Here is a 13,533-nt window from a genome sequence, read left to right on the forward strand (position 1 = left end):
AAATTAAAATTCGAAAATTTTTTCTAAAGCCTCCAGGGGACTTCGTTTTCGCACGAAAAAATTTTATGTGCCCTTATTGCATCCGGACCCACAATTACTTATCAGATTGGGAGAGATGTAGAGATATCAAGATAACTAATCTACGATTAGATAAAATTGTGAGGTGTTGAATTAACACCCCATAAAGTTAGGATAATTGCACTAAAATCTTCAACCACCAAAACTAGAAAAAATATGTTCAAAAATATATTGTTGCCTCTATAGCTACCAAATCGTTTAATTTTTTTTCCTTGTTAAAGTTGACCATTTATCTCAGTGAATCCAAAAACCCCGGTCGTGAATATAAAATCTCGTCTTACTATAGCAGAACGAATAAAACCATATGACATGAGGTTTTCCTATGTGTAATTTTACATTTTATTCTAAATTTATTTAAACCTTTAAGTAAAAGTTTAAAAATTATTTTTAAATCTTTTCAAAACTTCTAAATATCCCTTAAACTTACTCCATTTTTTTAACGTTTTTATTTAGGAAATCATTTGAAACAAAATAGTAGAATTCTCAAACAAAAAAAAGTTTGATTTTCAACCAAACAATTGTCTTTTTAACTAAAAACGTGTAATTTTCACCAAGATTCAAAATTTTTTAGACATTTTTAGAAATTTTTTGAAATTTTTTGGAATTATTTTTAAAATTAATTTCTTTGAAGAAAAGTTATGTTTAATTTTCTCAGAAATCATACAACCAGTTGTTTTTCTTGAATCTATTCAAAATTCTTCACAAGCTTCGAAATTTGTTTTTAAAAATTTCAAAAACTTACATTTTGTTTTACCTTTTTTGACATATTTTCAAATTTTAAATTATTGCTTAATCTTTTCAAAATTTCTAAACCTTCTTGATATCTAAAATTTATTCGAATTTTTCCTAAAATTAAAAAAAAAGGGGGAACAAACTTCTAAACACACTAAATATCTTTGAAAATAAAGCATATTGTTTCTAACCATATCCAAACATTCTGTATCTTAAAAAGAATTGGCTTAAAATCTTCCAGATTCTTTTCTGCAAAATATAGAAATCTTTACAAATGTGTTTGAATTTTGAACAATCTACATTTTGTTTTAGATTTTTTAAAACCTTTTCAAGTTTGATATTATTTCTTTCTCTTGTGATCACGTTTACTGAAAAATATCACATTTTCGAAATTTTAAAATGTGATTCCTGTCTCGAATTTGTATTCCTGATGAATTGCCGGTTTTCCTATGTTTAATTTCAACTCCCGGATATTTCTCGGGTTTCCAGGTTAATAGACACCATTTAGAAATTAATAACTATAAAATTCTTATGTTATCAATTTTGATAACTTATATAAATATATTTTAACAACAATATGAAGTGCAATCTCACAAATGACATACTTATAACTTGTCAAGACCCCAGCAGGAACAGTAGTCACACCACATGATCTATGATTCCAAGAATGATTTGCGCAAATCCAAATCTATTTAGTTCCAGTTGACAATGTTTTCGTCTTGAATGCATCAATCTCCACATTTCATATCCGCATGTGCCGCAAGTATTTCAAAAAAATCTTAGGAGGCGAGAGCTGACAAAGTTAAGATCCAACGAGTTCCTAATTCTGTTGTGAAAGGATTTTACTTTTGTTACATGTTCGAAACGTAACAGAAAATAAATTGAGATGCGCGAATAAAATAGATTAAAGTTTTTCACCTGAAAGTAAATGGAGGGGCATAATCTTACATCATTCAAACAATTCTAGAAAATAAAGAGGGGAGACATACCTACTCGATATTCGTTATAAAGTAAGAGCACCGTGTGCAAATTCTCATTCTCCCAAAACTATTCTCAATGTTCTTATAAATATATTCCTACTACATTGAAAATCTTTCCTTAAATGAAGATCCTTGACATTATAAGTTGCGAATAGTAAAGTAACCACAAGGTGAATATCTGGTCAGCCCAGGGACAAACTTTCTTTTGACCTTACGAGAATCATATCATTTTTTATTATAAAATTCGATGAATATTGATGAAGGATTCCTGAAACTGAATCCTTTCGCTGATTTAGTCATGTTTACTAATCCTTAAACTTGTCTCTAGAATAATCTGAAATCTACAAAATGCAATATTTTTTTGTTTTACAGAAAAAATGGCTTCGGCTGCTGCAGAATTGGTGGCAGAAAGGGAGCCAGAGCCTCGACTTGAAATTATTAAGGATACTAATAGGTCGTTTGTTGGGGCAGAAGGTCTCGTTCGGATGGCTTTGGAACAATACACTGAGATTTTAACAACAGTTTCGGACCCCAGAGTGAGTGATTGGCCCCTGATGAACTCGCCAATCCCAACCTTCGCGATTGTGCTTTTGTACCTCTACAGTGTGACAATTCTTGGTCCACGAATCATGGTCAACAGAAAACCCTTTCGCTTGAGAAATATTCTTGTTGCTTACAATGCTTTTCAAGTAGTCTTTTCTCTTGGAATGATGTACGAGGTAATTATCCATTCATGTGATACGAAATTTGTTAACATGATGCAACATAGTTGATATTTTATTATGCTCCTTAAGCAATGTTTTATTAGCCCTTCTCTTCAAGATGAAGAGGTATAAACGCATTCTTCCAGAGAAATATAAATTAGCATGGTGCTGCATTTCATCATGATCTTTAATCATTTATGATTAACAAATATTCAAAGCATAAGGTGGTTTTTATTTATAATTTTTTTTTTAAATATAATTAGATCAATGAATCTTATGACACTAAAGTACAAATATTAAACAGCTAATCTCTATATTGCAATTTAATAATCTAAAAGAAGAGTACTGTCAAATGGGGCTAAGCGGGATACACGAAATCATGAATTTCGCGAATAATATTGAATTTCCTGGTTGAAAAACGGATGGTGACTCTGTACAGTAAAGTGTGTCACACGAAACCTTCGATTATCATGACTTGTTATTGCTTTGTTTGAAAAAAGCGGGCATCCCGCTTTACCCCACATGTCCCGATTAGTTCCGTGTTATGATAAATTTTGAGTTTTAAGCCACGTTTAGTTGGCTGAAATTTGTTTATTTATCAACAAAGTTTTAAGATAACAAAATTTTGTGTTTACTCGAACAAACTCGTTTGCTGTAGTCAACCACATTTTATTATTGCAAAGAAATATTTTTCCTGCTTAGATAATAAGTGACTTTTAAAATTCAAAGATTTAAAATTCTAGAACCAAAATTGGTTGCATAAAATCATTTACCTTTACGTTAACTTTAAACATGCTTCGAAAAATGCAGCGATTTAAAAGACTGTTTTTTTTTTAATATTCTTCTATCGATTGAATATTAGTTCAATTTTTTATTTACCTAAATTATTTATATCAAAAACCTAATTTCCATGTGTAAACAATATTATGCACTTCAACGATTTTGAATTTTTTTAAGAGAAAAGATTATGGAAGTGGCCTTTTTGTCAATTTAAATTATTTAACACAAAGCGAAATGGTAAGCTTTAACAACATGCAGCATTTTCATAAGCCACATCAGCAAATTCGATACATATTAAACTATAAAGAAACTTCCATGCAAATCATATGGAATTTACCAAATTTGTAGTTAAATTATTTATTAAAATATAATTAATTAATATATACAGGAAAGTTATACAAGATAATTAAATTACATATTTCCTGGTTTTTCTAAATGTATCGTTTTTAATTGAAGCTGTTATCATAATTGTAAAAAGAAGATTTTTTTAATTGGCATTAAGCTCTAGAATTTATTGTTATCAACTTTTTTAATTCTTATAAATTTCAATAGATTCCTAAAACTTTGGGCACTTATCGGAATTGAAGAAAACTTTTCAATTAAAATCAAAACAAAAATTCTAGACACCAATGCTAATTTGAAAAATTTTTAGAATTATGATACTTGAGTCAATTAAAAATGAACTCTTTCAAAAAACAGCAAAAAGATGTAATTTAGCCATCTAATATAACTTTCTCATATTTTTATGTTTATAATTTATTGATCATTATATAAGATAATTTGTGCAATTCTGATGTAGGAAAAAATTCATATTTAGGAATTGCAACACCCTTAAAATTTCGAACATTTGTTTTTAGGCAATCGTTTATTTATTAATTTTACTTCAATAATTAAAATTAATCAATCTTGCAACTTATAATTCTTTTAATTAGAATAGATTACATATTTTCAGGGGGAAACATGTATTCTACACTTTCCAGCAATTATTATATATTGGTTATAGTTGAATTATTTTGTCCATAACAATAAAATCATGCAATAAATAAATATTAGTTTTTGCAAAAGCAATGTACGTTTACGTTTACAAGGATTATTATTATGTAAAATAAGAATTCGAACACTTTATGTACTGGTAATATTTTTATTGCAGTTTACAAAAAATGACTGCAAAATACAGTTCGTTCTGTAATTTTGTTCTAAGATTTCTGCGGTAAAATTATGATATTCTCAATAATCTGTACCGTAAATGTATAAAACTTACAACAATTGGGTCAGTTCATCACAGAAAGCATAGTGCTAAAAAAAATACCAGTGATATACGTGGGAAATTTACCCTGAGAATGATAATAAAATTTGATAGGAAAGCGATACCAAGAAAAAGTGATATCAAACTTAAGAATTGAAAAATGCACCCATATAGTACGAAGTTCTCCGTCCGATTATAACTGAACCAAGAGCTTCTTAACTTCTATGATCGAACGAGTAGCCTTAAATAACTCCATGTGTCCCCTTCGACACATTAAAAAAAAATTAAATATTAAAAGCATAATTTATTGGAAATAAACATAGGACGTAGAGGGGAATAAAAAAGGTGTTAAAATGGTTTTAATTCTCAGTAAATAGGATGTGCAAAAACCAAAATATGTTAGAAATTAACCAATATAGAACCAAATTTTTGACATGACAAAAATAAAAGAATAGATGCGAATTTCTTCCAAACTGAATGGGATTGAAGGCAGTATCTTGATTTGTAAAAAAAATAACTAATAATGTTGAAAAAGTCGAAATCTCGCATCGATCGAAGGTTAGACTGAACAAATTTTATATGTATCTCGCAAATAAAAAATTTCAAAATAATGAAACTATATGCGATTAAAGCCCTCCTGGTGAGGGATGATATCCTCTCTAATAAGTTTGTTGGAACCCAGTTTTTAAATTATTCACAGATAACCTAAATCCAAAGATTCCAGGCGAATGTAGCTGCAACTGAAATACATACATTATAAATAAATTCAGAAGACATTTTACCTTGATGAATAACGTTAAAAACACTGTGACTTTTTAATACGTATATATTCATATAGTTAACTGTAGCTAAAAAATCTAAAAATAAAACAAGTTTATGTTCATACAATACAGCTAAGTCTTGTTCTATTCCTTATTATTATTATTTTTTGCTTTATTCGATATAAGATATTTTAGTAAGCGTTTACAGTTTTTAAATTGATATTTAAGGAAGACGTTGAATTTTCACTTCTAAGTCATGGTTTGTGAAACATTGCAGCGATTTGCCCCGGTTGCCGGTATACCTATATCATTTTTCCGCATAGAAGTGCTATATACAAACGTGGATGGTCAAGTTAATTGAATCAAAATCCATTCTCGTATACAACAAAAATGGAAGAGGTGTATAAAACGCGTGAAATAACTTACGAACCAGTGACCTGGTTTGACTGCTTGTTTGGATGACAGGAAAGTGGGGCAGCGAATTTTCGTCAGAAAAGACAGGATACTTAGCGAGGATCTGTATTTAGCAACCGATAACCTCATAAAGAAAGAAAAGAGTCTTGCTTTGAATGCATCATCTTTTGATTATGAGTATAGGTTCACTCAAGACTCCAAATTTCAAACAGTGACACAGAAAAAACTGGGAGTAAGAAACGTTTCAAGTAATTATTGAAGCAGGGTAACAGCCATAGGGGTAACATTAGACTATGGTAAGGATGGTAAGCTCACCGTGGCGGGGCGACTCGCAGATTTCTCCAGCGGACTCCGTTAGAGGCAGCACATTACAGCATGTAATCTCCGGAGTCCGCCGAAAACATCTACGACTCGCCACGGGATTATCCTGCTCCACCAATTACCAGCAACGTTTCTTAACCCCAGAAGTTTGTGTGATTTTTTCTGATTTTCAGTAAAAATCCTTATGGATTTTAATCAGTGATCCATTTCTTACATAATTAGGTGAAGAAAATGTGTAATTTAGAAAAACGATCGTGACGAGACGAACATCTCATTTGAGTAAAAAAAGGTTAAATTTTCAAATAGAACATTTTTTATTTCTAATCCAACACATTTTAAATTCAACCAAAAAGTATCAATTTCCAAAAAAAAATAGTTGAGTCGTAAATTAAAAAAGATGAATTTTCAAACAAAAAAATTAAATGTGCAATCCTAAAAAAGAAATTTGCTACTGAGCAATTAAACTTTCAACCCATAAATATGAATTTTCTACAAAATAATTGAGTTTCCAGCACGAAAATATGAATTTTACAACAAAGCAGTGATTTTTTTCAAATTGTTGAAGTAATAAGCCAAATAGACGAATTTTCAGCAAAACAGTTGAATTTTCAACCAAAATAGTTGATTTTGCAACCTAAGAACAGAGTTTCCTACGAACGAAAACTCGTAACCTCCATTAGTAGCGCATGGAGGTTGAATCTCACATAGTGGATTTTATCACGCAATTTATGGTGACTGGCGACCTCTGTTTTAAATGTATAAAATTAATCGAACTTAAAACTAGATTTCTACTTGTATCGATGGCCAAGAATTATTTTAATTTGCGTCTTTATTTTCACTTGCAATAACAGCTGTTTTTTTTAATAATAAATTTTTAATTGGTGTATTCAATGTTAAAGTAACAATTATTTCAAGTGTATATTAAAATTTAATTCTTTTAAATAATATAAAAGATTATTAAATTAATAGATCTATTGCGAAATCATCAAGTTTAATAATATTATATAAATTATAATTAAATTTTTTATCAAAACGTAAAGTCATTATAAGCTAAATTACAATTATATAAATTTATTATATTAATATTTTGATTATGTTAAAGATTTAATATTTGAAAACTTATTATTTTTAGATTAAAATTAAATAATATCGTATTTTTATTTTAACGTTATCTAATCAAAATTTATTAACTATTTAATATTGGAGCCATATCAATTCTAAATTTTACATAATTAAGTCATAAAAAAAATTTTTTTGTTCACGCTTTAGTTATAATAATAATATTTTCATGAGTTCTATATTAGCAAATTATAAAGGTTAATAATATTATTTTATACATGCTTATAATTGCGTATACTAATATTATATTCATATTTCATATTTAAAAATTATTTACAAATTTAAAAGTAAATATAATTTAAATTAATTTCGAATTGGTTTATTCATTGTTACAAGAATAATTTAAAAAATTTTATCTTAAAATCTAATTTTGTCAAATAATGTAAAAGATTATTAAATGAATAGATATATTGTGAAGTCATTAAGTTTAATATTATTATAACATAAATTAAAATTTAATAATAAAAAATAAAATATAAAATCACATAAAGATTGAATTTAAATTGTTTAATATTTAGTAACATAAATATGTTATTTCCTCTCAGATTATGTAATTAAATATTGGCTATTACTTTCGTAATAGATGTTTCTTTTTTTCTTCTAAATAATTGTATTAAAATTACATAATTTTTTATAGTGCCTACGATATTGTGAAATGAGTATTTAAATTCAATTTTCTAAATTATATGTACACATTTTTTAATTGTTTTTAACTTAGCTAGAAAGCTTATTAATAAATTAAATGTAGAAAAATCCAGTTTCAAATTTGAATGAGAATATAATGTAAACATTATTTGAATGTTTTCATTAAAATAATTATGTAATGCTTTTTACATTGTGAAATGGTTAATTAATTATCAACTAATTTTGCAAAAACTCACATTTCATGAAATTAGTCTAAGAGTTTATTAATAAAAAAAAACTTTTAAATGAAAGTCGAAATTTAAAAAAATCTATTGACTAAGAATTATTTAAAGGTTTTAGTGAGAATTATAGTTTAATGCTTCTTATTTTAAAAAATGACTAATTGATATAAGCTGAATATTTGTTTTCGAACATTAAATTGAATAAAGATTAAAAATGTTTAAAATAACGTTACGGAATATGTGAACGCTCCATAATAATAGTATTCGTACATTTTACGATTCATTGATACACTGAATTCATTCTTTCAGAATATAATTTCAACAAGAATATAAGTCTTCAGAAAATTTTAACAAATGAATTTTTCTTAGAAAATTGAGCAAATTATACACATAATAGTCTAGTATAACAAAATAGACCTCGCTGAAGTTTGCAACTTAAAAAAAAAAACGAATTTACAAAAAAAAATTTTTGCGCGAAACCTAAAATTTTGAAGTTCTAAATGGATCTATTTTATGATCGAAGGTACCCGTAAAAGTTTCAACCCCATATCACCTTCGGAACACATCCTAATTCAATCCATAAAAATCGAAAAAATCATAAAAAATTACATAAACCCTAGACCTAAAATGTTAGTGTTTATTTTAAGAATATTTAATGACAAAATTTCATCCAGAACCTATAGCGCCCCTATCTATTCTGGAACACACACTTATTCAACCCCTAAAAATAAAAAAATAAAAATTAATGATCAAACGCCCAGGCCTAAAATTGTATGCTTCAGAATGGTTCTATTTCATGTGCAAAGAAACTAAAAAAAGTTTCATTCCCCTAGCTAGTCCGGAACACCCTCCTTTGCAACCGCTAAAATAATGAAAAATCGAAAAAAATTCCAAAAAATCCCATAACATCCAGAACTAAAATTTTATGCTTCATAACGGTTCCAATTAATGTCCAAAGATACTAAAAAAAAGTTTCATTCACGTATCTCGTCCGGAACACCCTCGTTTTCAACCCCTAAAATAATGAAAAACTGAAGAAAAAATTTGTTAATCCCCTAACATCCTGACCTAAAATTGTATGCTTCAGAATGGTTCCATTTGATGTCTAAAGATACTTAAAAAAAGTTTCATTCCCCCATCTCGTCCGGCACAACCTCGTTTTTAAACCCTAAAATAATGAAAAATCGGAAAAAATCCCAAACATTCAGACCTAAAATTGTATGCTTCAGAATGTTTCAATGTGATGTGCAATGATACTACAAAAAGTTTCAATCACCTATCTCATCCGGGACACCCTCGTTTTCACTTTACCACGGAACGATAAGAATTTCAACCAAAGTATATGAATTTTCAAGAAAAAAGGTAATTTTCAACCAAATAGTTGAATTTTTTACAAAAGTGTTTTATTTTCAAGCTAAACAAAAATTTCCTTAAATTAATTAATTTGTTTAACTAAAAATTTGATTCCTTGACAAGAAAGTTAATTTTCAACCAGAAAAGAGGAATTTTCTACAAAAAAATTGCAATCTGAAACTAGAAAATATGAATTTTGAATAAAATAGTTTATTCTCAACCAAAGATTTGAATTTTTGACCAAAAAAACATGCATTTTCTCCAAAAAAGTTAATTTGGAACCGAATGAATGAATATTCTACAAAACAATCAAATTTTCAACTCAAAAATATAAATGTTCTACTAAAAAGTTAATTTTCAACCAAATAGTTGAAATTTCGTCACAAAATGTAATCTTTATCAAACGAATTGATTTTTAGTCAAATCGATTAATTTTATAGCAAACAGTTGAATTTTCTAGCTAAAAAGACGAATTTACAACTAACTAGTTCAACTTTCGACCACATAAATGAATTGTCTGTCAAAATAGTTTAATTTTCAACCAAGCAAGAGGAATTGAAAAAAAGTGTTTAAAGCTTCAAACAAATAGTAAAATTTGTAACCAAAAGAGATTAATTATGTACGAAAATATAATAGTATGATTTTCCAGTGAAATTAATTACCTTTTAACTAAAAATAGTTGGATTTTCTTATTGGATTCTATTAATTCAGTTTACAATTCAGCGAAAAAATAAATTTTTTAAAGAAAAGGAGAAAAGGAGGACTAGAAAATTGTGTTGAATTCTGGAAATCTATTGACAAAAATTTACAATAATATAAAAATATTTTCTATTGCAGATTTATTGTACCTGACTTCTTAAAGAATGTTAAGCATTCTAATCTTGATAATTATACTATTTATTTTGACGGATGAAGCGTTAAAGATATACAATTATTATTATATTACAGTGCTATACAAACTTGCATGTGCATTAGTTTCGAAAATAAAAAATTAGTACAGCTTCCTATATTATAAATTCACTCAGTCAAGAAGAACGTATCTCTACTTTTCCGCTAATCAAACAAACTTTTTAGTTGTTTGTTTCGTTTCCAATGTAGTATTGATCGCAAGCATTCACACATTTAGAAATAGACACGGATAACAAATTAATTCTATGCAAAATAGGTTTACAGGATCGGAAATAATATTATATTGCTTTCTATTTAAAATAGTATAGACTATAAAAATTTGGTTACTGAAAACACACTTAAAAAAGTAAATAGGCGAACCATTTATTTTGTTAGTAAGCACAATTTGATTAAATCTCTCAACGATTCAATTATTTGCCGAATCTATAATTGTAACAAAATGTTATAATTGTGACATCAAATAATAAAATGTTAAACACCGTGCTTGCAAAATAAGAATCAACCAAAACGAAATTATATATTTAAGTATATTTTTCCAAATCTGAATTAATCCAGCTTGCAAGTCTCGAAAATTTAACTGATTAACACTCTACACGTAGGATGACCCTAGTTCAAATAACAAACCCCTGGATGTTTTTGCAACAAATGGAAACAATGATTTTACCAATTTTCTGACCAGATGATCCCAATTGACTTTCATGTCAAGTATAACCTCTTCAAACGCCATGCAGTATGATATATTTTTTTGCTTGGAACATGGATTAGCATCAAAATCTTGGGATTATCATCAGTGAAACTTGCTCGAGGAAATCCTTAGAGCTGTGTTTCTCATAATTTGAGGGATGTCTTCCTAGTTTGAATTATTGGAAATATTATAATCAACGTAGATCACCATCTGATATATTTGTACTGTACATCCTCTTTGATGTGCTTTTCTCAAAGCACCAACCCCTTTGTTGTCCTCAGACACAGAAAAACAGAGGGCTCATTTTTGTCGCAACTTATTTGTTATGGTCTCGAAATGAGATATTTTTTCTCAAAATAAGAATACCTCAAGTGTGAAACTGTAACACGAACATAGCCTCATTCTGATTTTCCGGTGTGTCATTTTTGTTGCAACACCGAATCAGTGTACTTTTGAGGATCGATGTTTTTCTCCGAATTTTATTCTACTTGAGAACCAAGAAAGATCCAAATGCATGTGATCCATATTGTTCAGCTCTGAACCAACATATTTAGAAAATCTAAAAAATGAAAAACACTTCGAAGACAATATTAAAAAGATGAAAAAGGGAACTTCCACCAGACTTATCCATTAGAGGGGCAATTTTATTGAGAAGCCTCCAAGTATTAAGTTTTCTGATATTGGATATAATCGATTTTCTTCACTTTTGTCTATCCAAAGATTGCCACGATAGCATAAATGTACAACAAGCATCTTTCTTTTCTAGCCAATGACCCAATGGCCCAATGACATTACCATGTATATCTTAGAGAAAAGTGGTGTAACCAAATGTGTCGAAAATCTCGCACTCATTTTTGTTGAAAACCTAACTATTCAAAGTTCTAATTTGAAAATATTTAATTTTGTACTTTTTGAAACTACCCTACTTTCGGAATTTTAATCTGAAATCATTCAATTTCGATATTCTTTAATGAAAAATCAAATTTTACAGTTTGCAACGCTTTCAATTAGAAATTATATGATTTGAATTTAAATATTTTAAATTGCAAACACTTTCAATGACTAATTGTTTAATTGTAAACGCTTTTATTTAAAAATAGTACAAGTTCATTTCCTCTTCATTCCATTCAAAATATTGTCAATTTCAAACGCGTTCAATGTGAAATTATTTTTTACAACAAATTGAACTTATTATATAGAAATTTTCTTTATAATGGATTTTTAAATTGTTTATATTTTTAATGTTAGGAAGTAAGAATCCAAAGACGTGAAAACGTGCGAAGCATGCCATTATTGACTGTTGCTATTCAATAATCGGGCGCGCAGTGCGCGTTTCTTGGCTATAGTTACCATAAAAACATCTGTCAGTTTTATATGTTGCTAATAGAAATAAAATTAAAAGCGGGAAAGAGAAATACCTGAGTAGAAAATACGAATAGATTGAATTATTAGGAAAAGGCAATCTGCGAATAAAATAACAAATTATCTTTGGTCATCTTGATGATGCTTAAGATGTGCAAAGATTATAGGATTCGCCAACGATCTATCGGCACATCGACGTCGAAATACATTGCCCAACGGAGTTTTGTTTACAACTGCGATTTGTTAAAGGTGAAGCATCCTGTTTTCGAGCGTTTGTGCAATGATTCTGTTTTCCCCCTTGCGGAATTTCCTTCGACTACTTTCCATAAGCCAAGGTCCTCGCTCTCGCTCTGCGAAACACCTGAACGCAGCTTGGGTATATTAGTGCCGATCAAAGGCGACCGGAGACCGAGCAATATTGAATTATAATTTTTTTATTATTATTACACCATTAAACCATTTCCCTTTCGGGGTAGGCGTGACTCACTCGGTAGGGGAAAGGAGTAGTGTGTGGAAGGGATAGAGAATTTTCAGATTGATCCAGAATTCTCGTGTTATTTAAGTAAATAACACGTTCGTTCCGCAACACTGCTCCGACCCAGGTTGCTGATCAATCTCTCTAGCAATCACCCCAAGCGAAGAACCTCACGAAGTCGTTATGTAAGGTTCCCCACTTGGGTCCATTAGTGACCAAGGGCTTGTTTCAGGCGCCATTCACTCTACTGACACTCTTTTTGGAAAGACTGTAATTTAAACCTTTCCTCTAGCCAAGCTCGCGAAGACTTTTGAAAATCATTATTAACCTCCAATTTTCCAATAAAATTTAAAAAGAAAAGAAATCGAAGGGTGTATTCATTATGGGTTTAATTATTTGGGCATACCACCTTGATCAAAAAGTTCCCAGAATCATCACCTGCGAATTTCAGCTTTCTAGCTTGACATTTGTAAATGTAACGCAATTTTGAGTGCATCAGTTTTTTTGCGAATTTCGATTTTAGCAATGCACCATGACAATGCACCGTCGCACAATGCCATCATTATCCGTGAGTTTCTCACTAAAAACTCAACTAATACAATTCCGCAGCCATCAAATTCGCCAGATTTAGCTCCCTGTGACTTTCTTTTGTTCGATCGACTGAAAAAACCACTACGCGGAACGCGTTTTAGCAGCCGATCGGAGATAATACAAAAATCGAAAACGGCACTGATGGGCATACCGAAAA

The 13,533-nt window shown here is 29.3% G+C and overlaps 1 protein-coding gene across 2 annotated transcripts in view; it reads left to right on the plus strand.

The window, feature by feature from the left end:
* Nucleotides 1-13,533, plus strand: part of LOC117170252 (elongation of very long chain fatty acids protein AAEL008004-like) — a 175,489-nt gene that overhangs the window by 135,622 nt on the left and 26,334 nt on the right. For both annotated transcript variants that reach the window (XM_033356890.1, XM_033356889.1), the window contains one exon: nt 2,163-2,509. In XM_033356890.1, coding sequence (XP_033212781.1) covers nt 2,168-2,509 — 342 coding nt within the window. In that variant the 5' untranslated portion in view covers nt 2,163-2,167. The remainder of the gene's footprint in view (nt 1-2,162; nt 2,510-13,533) is intronic.

The sequence above is a fragment of the Belonocnema kinseyi genome, chromosome 3 (genome assembly GCF_010883055.1).
Source record: "Belonocnema kinseyi isolate 2016_QV_RU_SX_M_011 chromosome 3, B_treatae_v1, whole genome shotgun sequence".
In the NCBI taxonomy this organism is placed as follows: Eukaryota; Metazoa; Arthropoda; class Insecta; order Hymenoptera; family Cynipidae; genus Belonocnema; species Belonocnema kinseyi.